Source organism: Cucumis sativus, chromosome 3 (genome assembly GCF_000004075.3).
Source record: "Cucumis sativus cultivar 9930 chromosome 3, Cucumber_9930_V3, whole genome shotgun sequence".
Lineage (NCBI taxonomy): Eukaryota > Viridiplantae > Streptophyta > Magnoliopsida > Cucurbitales > Cucurbitaceae > Cucumis > Cucumis sativus.
The window spans coordinates 39,517,048-39,531,964 of record NC_026657.2 but is presented as its reverse complement, the minus strand read 5'-3'; the positions used below and the strand labels follow the sequence as shown (position 1 = coordinate 39,531,964).

Below are 14,917 nucleotides of genomic sequence, written 5' to 3'. Positions count from 1 at the left end.
TTAAAATACATAATTTTTTTTTAAATATAGAAAAATAAATTAAAATATCACATTTATCTATATTAATAGGTGAAAGTGGAGTTTGTGAATGGCTTGTTTTTTTAAAAAATAAAATGTTGAGTTAAATTTGAGTTGAATTACAAAAATACACTTGCATCCATCCGAAAAAGCTGACTCGTCTCGTCTCGATCTCTCTCACATTGTTGGTGTCACTCGTTGTTGGAAAAGAAGTCGAAGAAGAAGAATCCGCATGAGGAGATGAGGGAAAACATGTGACTGCGTGGAAGACGAAAAAAAAGCTTAAATCAAGGTTGAGGTTAATACTATAATTTTACGCGAGAATGACATCATTAAACCGCGATTTGACATTTTTCTTAAAAAGAAAAAAATTTGAATCATTTATCATCTTGAGCTCTTAAAATGGGTGTTTTAGACAATACCCTTCAACTTGTAGGTGTGGCGCAACTCGTGAAGATTGTGATAGAGATTGGAGAAAAGGCTGAATATCAAATTTTGGCGAATAGCCTTTTCCATTTTGGTTTCCGCCATTAGCAGTTGGATTGAAATGGGAAGTAAAGCTCTTCCTCTGCTCAAAGGAGCTTCATCATTCCCATCGTTAAAGCGCCAAATCTTCATCTCTACCGCCTTCCACTCCCTTCCTGTTTCCAACATCTCAATCCGAAATTCTTCGACTGCTTCAGGAATTTCAGCTTCTCTTCAACCTCCCGATGTTCCTCGTTTAGCTCAAACAGCTCGAATTTCTCTCACTCCCACTCAGGTATGCAACGCCCTCACCTCCTCCATCTTTACTTCTTTTTTTCTTCAATCTTTTATCCACTAACATCTGGTTATTCTTTATTATTCAGGCTGAAGAATTTGCGCCTAAAATTACTCAAGTTGTTGACTGGTGAGTTCCTCTCTCTCTTTCTCTCTTGCTCGCACGCGCATATACACAGACTCTTAAAAGTAGTAAGCCTTGAAACACGTTAGTGTATGATAATGCTGAAACCAAGATTAATATTAAGGTTAAGATTAGAAGTCTGTGGCTTCTATAGGCATGGTTTAGAGTTAGTTATTGGAAATCTTATCTTGTTTTCTTAGGTGAGATTGAGAAGATGGTTTGTGTTGGACGTAGGAGGTAGATTTTGTCCTCCATTATTGTCTTTGATGGTTGTAAATTATGATGAGACAATGGCCTGTGATGGCCGAAAAATTGAAGGAATCTTCACCAAGAGGTTGTATAGTGAGATTCTATGAATTGGCGTTTACTTCTCTCAACTGAGAAAAGAGATTGAGTTTCATGCGAGATTGCATAATTTGTCTGGTTTACTTGATCGACTGTAACTTTTAGGGATATATAAAAGAACAAGAAAAAGGCGGGCAGGGCAACTTCTTAGGAGACAGTAGTTAAATTATTTGTCATCTTTGCAACCTTTATTACATTAACTTGGGGGTATAAGATAATCTTATTGGCGAATTGGATCATTGGAATGCCGTTCTGGTAGTTCTTTTTTTCCCCCTCTTTGAAGTTAAAAATGCTCAAACGTTGAAACTTCCGCATAATGTTCAATGTTGATCTTTTTAACAATCTGTAAGCATGAAGTTCATGGACCTAGAGTACCTACAAATTGGATTGCCAGTCTTGTTACATTGGAAATCCAAGATACCCTTGTTTTGTGGTACAAACATTCTACTAGCTTCTTACTCTCTTTCAAGTTATAGCTCTTCAGTCAATGAAACTGTTTCCTATCAAAAAAGAAACGGCTACAACTCTTTATTCGAAGGGAAAATCATCTCAAGGCTTTGATAATATTAAGTATTCAGGTTGGCTAAAGGGGATAACAGTCAGCAAACTTATTACTGGTGCTTTTCTGGGCATAGAGCACCATACAAAATTTTGTCACGTATGTTCGTCAACTGCCTTATTCAGTTGACAACAATAATCAATATCCATAATTTCTTCTTCAAACATTCAAATAGTGAAAAGTTACAAAAGGTATGTTCAAGGGGATTATTGAAAACAGATCCAATTAGTTTTAATAAGCAGTATATAACCATTGTTAGCACGAATAAGAGTGCACCAAGGTAAACCAAATTGAATGAATTAGATCCCAAACTTCTTATATGACTCCTGTGACAGCATAAGATCAAATGACTGGAGATTCGGGAGTGAGGTACGTCGCACAAAAGCTGTTCAATGCAGTGGGAAGGCTTCATTAGATAGCACCCAGACAAATCAAAAGAGTAAATGAGAATTCCAGATTTTTTTATTTTTTTTTGGAGAAAGGACAATGTAGGAAGAGATGACAACAATTTCATACATCTTCCTGCCAAAGAACGCACCAGCTTGAGAGGAGAGAGCGTGGGGTTTCTTTTTTGAACCTTTGCAAAATTTGAGCCCCCATGAGCCGGGGTCAATCCAAAAATCTCACCTTTTTGGACACTTTCTTCCTCCAACTAATCTTAATTAATGGCTCTGGAGGGAAACGGCCCCTATATTCTTTTATTATTTTTTATTGAAAGTTGTTAGAATCCAAACTCCAACAATAAAATAGCCATTTATTCAGGAGTTCAAACATTTTCCAGAAGAAATAGCAGATCCATTCCCTCAAGATCTCTATAGTCCTTCTGAACTTTAGGTTCCATTTGAGCCACATTCCTGACCCGGATGGAGTCGATATTAATGAGTAGGAAATTTTGGAGAACTTTTTCTTTAGAGGTTGTGAGGTGTCCATTGGTCTGACCAAAAAAAAATTGACACAAATATCCACCTAACATTCATAATCACCTTCATCCTCTGTCTACCTCTAGCACTCGGGCTGTTTTACCCTTTAGTTTTTGATAACTTTAATATGATAACATTACGTTTCAGGTTTGGGCAGCTCCAGACAGTTGATCTTCAAAGTATTGAACCATCCATTAGAGCAGGTGCATGCAATCACTCGTAGAAGTTCCTTGTTGTCAATCATTTTGCAACTTGTTTGTTGTTTTTCTTCTAGAATGTCTTTGCTTGTTTCACTGTTATTGTTGACTTAAAATCACACAAATCCTCTCAAAATGGAAATTTTATATCACACAATCATTATTTTTTTCATTGGAAAGTAATAATCATAAGACATGGAGGTATTGTAACTTGCCACAGAAACTAGTGAAATAATGAAGCGCATCAAGGAGGGGACAGCAGCAGTAGGAATGATTATGATTTGTCTTTTCTTGCCACAGAACCTTGTGCTATCAATTGCTATATAACTGATTATGATTTCAGAACCCCACCCCCCCACCCACAGACATTTGTAAATGTTTCTGGAAGAGAACATTTTGAGCATGAATTATCTTTAAGTGATCAAAATGCTAAAATCACAAGATCTTTTGGCCGACAGAATAGGCAAACTAGTTCAAGCAATTTTTTTTATTTTAAAAATAAAACTGCGGGATGGAAGATTGATCTTCCAACCTCTATCATACCAATACCACTTAGTCAAACTCACTTTAGCATAGTGTAACAAAATTAGCACTAATTTTCCTACTCATATGTACAGATACTGAAGGTGGCAGTCAGCGGAACGACATTCCTGAAACATTTGAAAATAGGTAAGTAACCAACTTGGTTACTTTGCAACTTGGGCTATCCCAAACTTTGGCAGGAAACTTGTTCATAACCCTCTTTTTTTTTTCTTGACCTCAGAGAGGCCATGATTGGCGCAGTTCCAGTCTTCGATGAGCCGTATATCAAAGTTCCCAAAGTTCTGAATAAGGAGTAGGTGCTAAGGTTAGGTTGGCTGTTTCATCTGTCTCATCATTCATTATTAGCATATTCTTCAACACCTTATGTCATCGAAATGATTAATTCTGCTACAGGTTGTTACTACATGATATTTGAATTAAAATTTTAACTAATCATCCATTAATCTTAACCTTAGTTCAAATATTTAATTCACATCTAGTTAAGGGGGCGGATTACCACACATTCTTCTTGTCACATGAGATATTTATCCAACAAAATTCTCTGTTGCGAAAGGGACCTGCCCTCTATATTTATCTTATCAACTCTCCTTGAAGAGATGATGGTGACATATTCAGGTTAATTTAATTTAGCCTCATCATCATAATCTAAGGTTAGATGAATCTTCCCCTTTCCTTCTCCTTTTCATAAATAAAAATCTGAATGGATCCCAGAAAATTCTGACACTTTACAAACGCAGACCCCTCCTAATTTATTTTAATTATACTTTCGTATTTTTAGTTCAATAAATGTCATGTAGAAGTTTTTAAAAGGCATGTTCTGACTGGGTCCATTGGTTACCCTATCTTATGAGGTGCAAATTCCCAATAAGAAGATTCAGAATAATACTTATAAATATCTAGATTGATTGCATCTTATTAAATTAAGAAATTTCCATCTATCTATATGGCCTCCCATAAAATAATCAACAATTTCCTCTTAGTTCGAATGTCGTGCACTCCAAGTTCCTTTTACATATACTGGAAGGGAAATTTTATTAAGCAAGGCCATGGCTTAAACATCTAAATTTGAAATTCAAACCTATAATTTATTTACTGTTCATGATCAGTGAAAAAGTTTAATGTAAATGGCTGTTAGGATTATTATTATTATTGTTGTAATTAATTGTTAGGATTGTTCTTTTTATTTGACCCTTTTAGGATTATTGGTTACTTAGGTTAACTACCTTAGATTAAAATCTCTTGGCCCAATAAATATCAAGATTCTTGGAAATCCAACGGAGATTTCTTCTAAGTGAGCATGGATTTGGGATTACAACTCCTTAATATTACAATCTTCCACCGTGCTTTCGCTATAATAATCAACTTAGCATCTCGATCTCGTAGATTATGTTTTAAATTGTGGTTACTAAGTATACTACCCTTAATGGGCTGGTATGGGTCCTTCTGTAGGAGTTCTAGAAGTTAATAGTCAGGTCAAAAACTTACCAAATCTTCCATTACATATGATTTATTATTATGTTTTCTTTTGATGATAACTAATATATGATTTTTTATTTTATAGAAAGTCAGCAAACTGTCTTTTTACCAAAGGAAATTGGGTCTCCTAAAATTAGAATAATAAAGTCGTGTTTATCTAATGGTTTTTTCTAATGGATGAAAAAACGCATTCAAACATATAAATTATACTTTTTACTCCCATTTTTTTAGTTTATTAAAGAGAAGATCCTATTCTTCAAAATGTATCATTTTTTTTTTTTCAAAAAAAGGTCTAAACTAATTAGGAGAATATTCTAAATTTACCTTTTCCCCTTGTTTCTTATAGTTTATCCTTTGAAAGTTCTAATTTATCTTCTCTTCATAGAAAATTGCCCTTTCTTAGTTTCTTAACTTTGGAGTATGTTTCAAAATCTATCTTTTTAGTTCCCAATTTTTATAGAATGAAAGCACTACTCTTTGTATTTTCAAATGTGATTCCAAAGACTAATAATAGGTTTAAAAGGTTAGTAGTTTTTTTTATTTATATAATTATATAACATTTGAATAACAAAAAGAAGTTTTAGAGAGTCAGATTTCTAAAAATTAATACATTTTTCTGACTTAAATTAACAATTAAAAAAAGAATATTGCCGGGGTTTTTAAAGCTATTTTAACTTTACTCGTAAACATAGCAACTAGATTTAAAGAATTAGTGTATACAGTAACCAATTTAAAAAATTATATATATATATATATGTATGTATATATAGTTTTTTAAAATATTACCCTACTCTTTATTATTATCTCTAAATTGTTCACTACAATTATCTTTTTGAAAATTGAAGGATCGGATATACTTCTACGTAAATTAAAAATGTGCTTTTTTTAAATTCAAGAACTAAAAATATCACTTTTCATTTTTTTTTTCTTTTTTTTCTAAATTCAAGAATGCCACCAATCAAACATCGGTTTAAAAAGATCTGATTCAAATTTCAACCAAACCCATAAGTTTGTGCAATGAAATTGGAAGGCATCTCTGCCTTCTCACACGTGCAAGAATTACCGATCAAACAAGCAACTAACTTAACCTAAGTTGGGTTTAAACATATTAATAATATTAACAAACAAGCAAAGTACACATGAGATTCTCTTTTTTCATATAACCAATTAGGCAAATACCACAATGTTGAAAAGCCCAAAAACAAATTTATCAAATAAAGAAATAATGTTTTGGCAATTTGCATATGACATAGGAAATATTAATATTAAATACAATTGAATCATTTATATTAATGGGTTGGCAATCAGGTGTTTCGAGTTCACCGTTAAATTCAGTGAAACTAACACGTGGCGCCTAATTGTTGGAGAAAAGTGGAGATTAGTGGGCGATGCTCTTTTTCTTCTTTTTGATTTGAATCCAAAACAAACAACAAAGAAGCCGACAGATCCTCCACCATTACCAAAACTTTTGCCAAGTTTTTACCTTTCCTTGACTTCCACCCTTCAAAATCCTTTGAAGTTTCTGTATGGAAAAGTGTGGTAATGGGTTGATGAATGTGTTTGAGAGTGGTTACGGTTGTGGAAATCGGGAAAACTCAGAATCAAAGGCGATTGAGCAAATGGGGGTCTCTGTATCTTCTTCTTCTTCTTCTTCTTCTTCCTGCAGATTCTCTCTACTATGGTAATGGGTGTTCACTGTAAGCCGGTGAGGTTGCGAGTAGACGGTCTTGCCCCATTTGTACCATTTACCCATATAACTACTTCAACCGCTTCAACGAAGAATTTCCTAGTCTTCATCCCGCTCTTCTCTGTTTTCAAACATTGACGATACCACTTTAGCGGAGTTCTGTTCCTCTTTTTTTTCCTGATTCTCCTCGTTTTCTTTGGATTTTAGCGTTTGTTTGTGACTTCTATGGAGTTGGAAAATCCGGCTTCTCAGACTTTAAGTGAAGAGGGAAACAGAGGAAAACTGGAGAATGAGAAAGGAGGAGAACTAGATTTGAATGAGACGAGAAATGGGAAGAAGAAGAAGAAGAAAAATGGAAATCGTTCGGTATCGTTTTATCTACCAAAGATCGGATTCGGATGTTTCAGAGTACAGCGTGATGAGGAAGGGAATGTTGATATGGAGGTCGTCAATGGCTCTGGGGAGCGTCAGAAGCCCACCCACCTTCTTATAATGGTTAATGGTCTCGTTGGCAGGTCACTCCATTTTCTTATCAGAATTTTTCGTTTGTTGTTACGATCCAAGCAGTTTAAGTCAAAGTTCATCAGGCTATGATTCCTTCCCCATCAGTATTTTCACTTGCATTTATCTGGGTATCTGTTTTAATATTAGTCGTTTGTATCTCTGAAATTACCATAATGAATCCGTTAACCGATGAATGATCTTATAATCAATGGTGGGTCGTATTGTTCTACTTCAATTAGTTATCAGAATATTGGCTTGCTAGTTGCTGCAGACAAATTCATTCATTTGGGGTGTTTGATAGAACGTAATGGAACAGTGTTATAAAAACTCATGTTCAATCATAAGCGTTTTAGATCCAATTTGTAATTTAAAACTCATTTGATTGGAACAGTTTTCAATCTAACTTTCTTTTTCATTGTCCTCGCACTTTCCAATATTTCTCGGATTTCCAATAATCTTGATTAGCTCTCCAAGCAATTCTGGGTGTTTATATTGACAGTTTCTTTTTCTTTCCTTTTTTTGGGTAATGCATTTGCAGTGCTAAAGATTGGAAATATGCAGCACAGGAGTTTTTGAAGACGTACCCAGAAGATATTATTGTTCATTGTGAGTTTTTCAATGTGGTTTTCTTATACTTTCAACTATTTAGGTAAACACAAGGCGAATGAAGTTTTACCCTTTGCATATTCTCATTTGGTTGTCCTGTTTTTGTCTGAATACCTTCTTTATGAATACAATGTCTTAAAGCTTGCCATTGTTATTTTGCAGGTAGTAAACGTAATTACTCAACATTGACTCTTGATGGTGTTGATGTGATGGGAGGAAGACTAGCAGAAGAGGTATCCCATCACCTTCAAACCTAAATCAGTATTTCCACGTTGTCGTAAAAAATTTATTACCGCCATTGCAATGGGTAGCATCTTTAGGGTCAATAATTAAATGGAGCAATTGCAAATATAGCAAATTGTTTCGGTAATAAACTTTGTTGCTGGTAGGCTTTTTTTTATTAGCCATAAAGTCTCTGTTGTTACATTTACAAGTTATTTTGCATTTTTCTGTATCTATTAATACTTCTAAGTCAAATTGCTAGAATTTTAACTGCTCCTTTTATTTATTGTTCATATATAAACTTTGGATCTGTTTTCTAATCAGATTTTGTTAGTTATCAAGAGACATCCAAATGTTCGAAAGATCTCCTTCTTATGTCATTCATTAGGTGGACTGATAGCAAGGTACGCCATTGCAAAGCTTTATGAGCTAAAAGAAGATGTCCAAGTAAATGGAGAGTATAACAAACATGAGTTTAGAGATGAAAGCTATGAAGATGAATTTAGAGGGAGAATTGCAGGGCTGGAACCAATTAATTTTATAACTTGTGCAACCCCACATCTTGGTTCAAGAGGGCATAATCAGGTAAACAATCATTGTTTTATATGCTTAAATGGCACTTATGCTACTGTTATCACAAGCTGACATCATAGTCATAATTGATGTAGTAGGATTAGAGTAAATAGAGGTCTCTTGGTCAAATCCTTGTTTGAATAGAATTAGGATTAATTTTCTTGGTTAGCTAGGATTAGGATTTGTTTACTAGTTTTAGGAGTAGTTCGTTTTACAATTCTCTACGAATAGAGAAATTATCTTTGACTTTTAATCACTAATAAAGACTTTGACTTTTATTCTCGATTTTCTTTTATCTTTCAGGCTACATTCAGAATGAAAAAAATTTAAACACTCCTATTGTGTCTTGAAATAGCATGGCCAAATACAGATTACGATACTACTATTCACCATGTTTTATTTGTTTGTGCTCAACTTCGTTTTACTATTCTCTTGTGACAACTAACTCTTTTTTCAAGGAAGATTTATAAACGAATTGATTGTTTTGGTCGAATATATCTAATCTCAGAATTTGAAGTTAGTTTCCATGTTTAACAAAATAACATTTTAGTTAACATACATCATTTTCTATATTTGCTCAAGACTATAGTTCATAATTTCATAGTCATGTATGTGGGTTCTTGAATTCATGAGGAATTTTTCACGTTTTAGGTCCCTATGTGTTGTGGCTTTTATGTGTTGGAAAAAGTAGCTGTTTGTACATCATATTTCTTTGGTAGAACTGGGAGACATTTATTTTTAATTGACAACGACAGTGGAAACTGCCCTCTTCTTTTTCATATGGCTGGCGATCGTGAGGATCTCAAATTTTTGTGAGTCCACTCTTAGATCAAGTTTGCAAAACATTCTTGCCTGTTTCTAGAGAAACTCATCTTCACCCTTAATTTTATGGTTTGTTCTTGCAGATCTGCTTTGCAGTCGTTTAGGCGTCGTGTTACCTATGCAAACGTGCGTTATGATAGTATCCTATTATTGTTTCTCTACTTGATAATATTTCTACAAGAACTCTTCAAATGTATCCCAATTATCAAATAGATATGGAACTTAAAAGACATTGTTCACTCTATTTATATATAAATCTTAACACTAAATACAGACGTTGTTGGATGGAGTACATCTTCTATCAGGCGTCGTACTGAGTTGCCTAAGGTAAATTTGAACATCGTTAAAAGGTTTGCTATGTAGACCTTGAACTACTTTTTCACTGGTTGGTTTTTATCTATTAGCGTAAAGGTTTATCAGGAGATAGCAAATATCCATACATTGTAAATGTAGAGATGGCAAAAATTCAGAATCCTCAATTGTATGTGCCATCAGAGGCTGAAGTCAAAAGATTCAAGAAAAGTGAATTGGAAGGTAAGTGCTCTATTAATAGTTCCCTCTTTGGAAGTTTGAACTGTTTTAACTTCACTCACTTTGAGATTAACTGTTCTTTATTAAATATCATACGTTTGTCTGTTATGATTTGGTCACTTTTTGACAATGTAGTATGTTGTTGTATTGAAACCATTGTAGAAGAAATGATCAAAGGTTTATCGAGCGTTGGTTGGGAGCGGGTTGACGTTGATTTTCACAGAAGTAAACAAAGAAATGATGCGCATCTTACCATTCAGGCAAGTTTTCATCATTCACCAATTGGATTGGGAGCTTCTTGTTTTGATGTAGTAAGTTCAAGTTTATTATATGCTTCTTTCAGGTTAATAGGTACAGAGTCAATTCTGATGGAGCGTGTGTGGTCCAACATATGATAGACAATTTTCTCCTGTAGCATGTGATGAATTGAATTATCGACAATTGATTTTGAGTTATCAAACAGCCTGGAAGGAATGAACGCCTAGTCGATCCTTCCAAATAGCATCCATGATTAAGAATCTAAGACCACTAGCTTGAACATCAGCTACAGAATTGTGTTGTTAGCTCAAAAAGTATTCTTGGGGATAATGAAGCAAATCGACTCACGATCAGATATCGGGTGGCTGCTGTATGTTCTGTGGATTAAGAAAGCAAATCAGTAATATCTGACTGATACTTCCTACTATTCCAAGTGAAGGAGATCAATATGTGTCAGAAAGCTTTTCATGAGTTTGTGATGTAAAATAGAATTATTAGTTCAAAAGAAAATTCTGCTCTTCTGTTGCAAGTTGCAACCTCTCTCTTGGCATTTGCCGCCAATGAAGATTCATATCCCCCATAGAATTGATAAAAAAAAAAGTCCTACTTCTCTTCTTGTACTTGAGAAGCATGTGGGAATCTATATAGTGAGAACAGTATCAGCAGCAAGTGTTATAAAATGAATTTTGCTTTTATGGAGTTAGTGTTTTTACTCAATACCCATCCCTCTTGATCCTTTTCAGAAATCAGTTTTAATTTCCATACAGCCTCTCTAAGTAATAGACCACATGATTGATTCTTTTGGAACAGAAACGTGTTTGTTTCCATTTGATCGGTCGCTAGAGTTGCATGGCTGAAATTCAAGGGAACGGAATAGAAAAGAGACTAGTAAATTCCAAACAACTTTAACTTATTATATGGGAAGCAACAAAAGTGGTGATCTCAAATCAAGTGCATGTTTCTTTTCTTTGAATGTGTGGATAGCTTTACTTGAATATCACATCCATCATAGCGTTAAAACATTGAAATGACTTACAAAATAATTTTGGAAGAGATGGAGGAAATGAAGACTTACACATGATATGATCGATCCACCATGCTGCTGTGGGAGGAGGTCAGGGCCTGTCAATTCCGCAAGCCAATCCCTTCCTGTTGCCCCACAAAAAGCAATGCATGTACTCATACTGAATTGAAGAGAGAGAAACTGATTAAAGGACAACAACTGAAGGAATATCCTTGCTTTTAAGCCAATATTTAGAGAAATCATTCGTTCATCATGGATACTCTCTGATCGCCGTCCATATCAACATATTCAAAAACTGTTTCTCTTAATAACACTACCCGATACAAATTAGAAATACAAGGGTTAAATTCTCTCTTAGATGTTAAAATAAACGGATGTTTAGGGGGATTGACATCAAGATAGCAGCAGCAATGGGGATAGAACATGGCAGAGATTTCACAGGAATGAAATTGTGAGGGCATGAATCTATTAAAACTAAAAATTACAATGAAGAAACCTCATAAAGCAAATGGCTTGTTTCTTTGTGATGGCAGCTCAATTAGTTCCATTTTCAGCACAAGCTGCAAGAGCGTCATCATCAGCATGGTATTATACCGAACCAACAAAATCAGGTTAAATCATATTGGGTAGAGTCTAATGATGATGAAGGTGTTTCGAGGCTAGTCTAGTGTTCTTTGTTTATTCAGTGCCCTGGATCGAAGAAAATAAGTTTACAGATTAAATTTGAGCATCTACTCATATTAAGAATGTTTGGGGTGAACTCTTTGGTGTGAATTCCACTGGAGCAGCATCCATATTATTGATGTGCCTGTTAACAAAAGTTCAACATGAATGAGTGATCTTTATGTTTGATGTCAAAAACAAGAGGCTAAACAACAAGCATTATTTCTTCTCTGGTTGAGTAGCAAATATCAGTTTCACAATAGACGCAATACTATGAACGGGAACAAAATCACTGTTCTATTGACTGAAATGTCCTACTAATTAATATTATTGTGTCATGAGAGAGTAGACGGATCTATACTAATTATTCATCTAATATGATGCAGTATATAGAATCAGCCAGATAAATTCTTGTAAAAAAAAATTCTTTTGGTTCAAGATTTAAAAATAACAAAGGAGAATAGACCATAGAGCAAAATATGTGAAAGTCCAAATATGTGATGGGGATGGATTTAATTCTAGCGATCATACCTGCAAAGATGCCAACCGTCGTAAGATTTGCAATGGACATGGTATGATATATCAAGTATTCAGTTAAGAAATGCCCCAAGGCATAGATGAATGACAAAAATGTCGCCAAATAAATGGGCTTATTCTCAAGGTTGAATGCACAGAGAATGCAAAGGGTACAAGTTAGGAGAGTCCACACTCCAAATGTCCTTCCATGAACTTCAGTCACTATCACACAATACAGCAAGAGAGAGAAGAATATTCAGGATTAAGCATGACATAAGATAATGACATGAATCGGTACCAGAAATTATCTAAATAGTTATATTAATGTTCGAATGAAAAGTAAATTAGAATTTAAAAATTATTTAAACACTATAATAGGGGACCCCAAATTGAAATCCATGTATAGTAATTTTCCTACTTACAATAATATCAGCCCGCTTGTTAAATTTAATAATCAGAGTAAGTCTTCCTAAACCCACACATGTATGAAGAAGATATATGTCTTCTTCAACATAAGTCTATGCGTCTAGAACTAATAATAATCATCACAAATGTTTTAGAGTCCATAAATAACAAGAAGATTAAGAAAACTTTTAAATAAACAAACTTTCTCTAAGATAATAGTTAATAACAATTTAGCATGACATTAAGTACGAGATCACTATAGTTGATTGAAACAGAATAGGAAAACTGAGTAATTTACAGAGGGGAAAACATTCCATTTAATATCTACTTCGATAAAATTCCGATAATGAACTATGCTGTGAGAAGCCATGGTGTGAATTGATTACGGCATGGTTATCAAAACAAATTAACACCCTAATCCATTCACCTTCTTCAAGTTTATATGACAGACGATTAAAACTATTGCACCAAGAAGTATCCTAATTCCTAACCATGCTTGCTTATTCCATATAACACAATTTTCCAAGCAAAAAAATAATTTAAATCTGCCATCTTGATAGTCTATGTACTTCCTCCTAAAAAGAACATCAACTATGAAATAGAAGTCCGCAAAGGAGAAAAATTTACAGATTTCCAATTACGAGATACTGTATACTGTCCACTAAGTGTGAATCCTCTCCTTCATTGACAACCATTTCAAAATCACTCTCCAACACGCATTAAATTAACCAAGTGATGTCGAGTTCAAAAGCCCCATCCTAAGAAACTGATTGAGCTCACTTCTCAGGCTTACTTAGAAACTGATTGCGTCGATAATGGATTAACTTCGTAGATAATGCAGATGCTTAATTAGCTTCCAATTTATGAATTTCACCATCAATGTAAAAACACGATAAAACAGAGTCAAGCATTACAAAAATCAAGAAATCTGACAACAAAAATTCAACCATTAGGTCACGGATGGAAACACAGAGCAACAACTCCAGTCCGTGATAGCACATTAAAAGACGTACCACGAATTTTGATATCGGTGGAATTGAATTAGTCACGGGAGTAGCAGAGAGATAACAGTATTACATTCATTCATCTAGATGCAAGAGAAGGAGAATGAACATTTTGAGCATAAGCTCCTGAACCCAAAATTAATAGATGAATGAGATTTTCGAGAGAGAGAGAAAGAAAGAAATTACTAGTGGCGTTCGAGAAGACGGCGAGCCTCAATGCCCATATGTCAAAGAACCCAAACCAAACGGAGGCTAATCGGAGCGAACCCACCAGCATCAACCACCATCCTAGCACCTTCATTTCGCCGAGATCTACAGGAATTCCAACTCTCTCTATCTCACAAAGCAAAGAAAATAATTTGTATGGAAAATATTACCAAATTTTACATTTACATTTTTTTCCTTTTTTACAATATTAAAAAGCAAAAGAAATAATAAAAAATAATAATGAATTCAGAGAGCACGTGTGTGGCGTGGTGTCCGTACAGGCCCACGTTAAACAGAACCGGAGCCCATATGTTTCCACCTCAGGCCCACGTTTGGAACACACTTTGTGCTTTAAATGTAAAGACAAACAATATAACTCCAAACCTCAACATAAAAACTTACGTCATCATATCATATACACCCACTTTACTACATTTTCAATTCATCATTATTGCCACTTAGCCTATCTTCTCTTCACTTTTTACATCTTTTTAGCTTCATCTTCACAAAAATCACTACCTAACATCCATTCCTCCATATACACAAACACATCAAAACAAACTTAATGCCCCCACATTATCATCTTTAATCATTGTTATTCTCCTTCCACTAGTCCTCTTGATGGAGACTATTACATTTATAATGTATTCATTCATATCATTACATACAACCTTGGAGATGTTAGTTTAGTTTACGATACTCAAGCCTAACTTCAGGGTGCCTAACTAAGTGCAACTTTATTATTTTCCAATGGGTATATGTTTGTCTAGTCTGCTAATTAGTCCATAACCTGAAACTTTAGCTTTCTCTTCTTAGGACATGTATTTTCATGCTATTTCTAGTGTACTTTATCAATAAATGTAGTTAATAGAGTTGTTAGTCAAGCATGTAAATTGGTGTAACTTTTTTTTTTGTTTATTGTTTATTTCTTTCATTAACAATTGTCTTAAAAAA

At 34.4% G+C, this 14,917-nt stretch overlaps 3 protein-coding genes across 4 annotated transcripts; 2 read left to right on the top strand and 1 right to left on the bottom strand.

Annotated features, from left to right (window-relative positions):
- The first annotated feature begins 185 nt into the window (after nucleotides 1–185).
- On the top strand, nucleotides 186–3,943 carry LOC101220103 (glutamyl-tRNA(Gln) amidotransferase subunit C, chloroplastic/mitochondrial). Its single transcript, XM_004136183.3, has 6 exons — nucleotides 186–310; nucleotides 455–778; nucleotides 867–907; nucleotides 2,873–2,928; nucleotides 3,540–3,591; nucleotides 3,686–3,943. The coding sequence occupies exons 2-6, from the start codon at nucleotides 566–568 to the stop codon at nucleotides 3,759–3,761; spliced, it is 438 nt and encodes a 145-aa protein (XP_004136231.1). The 5' UTR covers nucleotides 186–310; nucleotides 455–565; the 3' UTR covers nucleotides 3,762–3,943.
- A 2,401-nt stretch (nucleotides 3,944–6,344) lies between these two features.
- Nucleotides 6,345–10,856, top strand: LOC101220342. 2 transcript variants are annotated; one of them, XM_031883455.1, is made up of 10 exons: nucleotides 6,345–7,143; nucleotides 7,671–7,738; nucleotides 7,901–7,971; nucleotides 8,285–8,545; nucleotides 9,185–9,345; nucleotides 9,439–9,548; nucleotides 9,630–9,682; nucleotides 9,760–9,889; nucleotides 10,049–10,146; nucleotides 10,230–10,856. In XM_031883455.1, exons 1-10 carry the CDS (start codon nucleotides 6,854–6,856, stop codon nucleotides 10,299–10,301), a joined length of 1,314 nt encoding a protein of 437 aa, XP_031739315.1. In that variant the 5' UTR covers nucleotides 6,345–6,853; the 3' UTR covers nucleotides 10,302–10,856. The 2 variants fall into 2 exon arrangements, with proteins under 2 accessions (XP_031739315.1, XP_004136232.1); XM_004136184.3 differs by having other exon boundaries at nucleotides 6,351–7,143; nucleotides 9,439–9,494.
- A 496-nt stretch (nucleotides 10,857–11,352) lies between these two features.
- LOC101220572 (ergosterol biosynthetic protein 28) lies at nucleotides 11,353–14,164 on the bottom strand. Its single transcript, XM_004136186.3, has 3 exons — nucleotides 13,943–14,164; nucleotides 12,363–12,569; nucleotides 11,353–11,976 (listed from the first exon to the last, which is right to left on the bottom strand). The coding sequence occupies exons 1-3, from the start codon at nucleotides 14,055–14,057 to the stop codon at nucleotides 11,909–11,911; spliced, it is 390 nt and encodes a 129-aa protein (XP_004136234.2). The 5' UTR covers nucleotides 14,058–14,164; the 3' UTR covers nucleotides 11,353–11,908.
- Nucleotides 14,165–14,917: the final 753 nt, after the last annotated feature.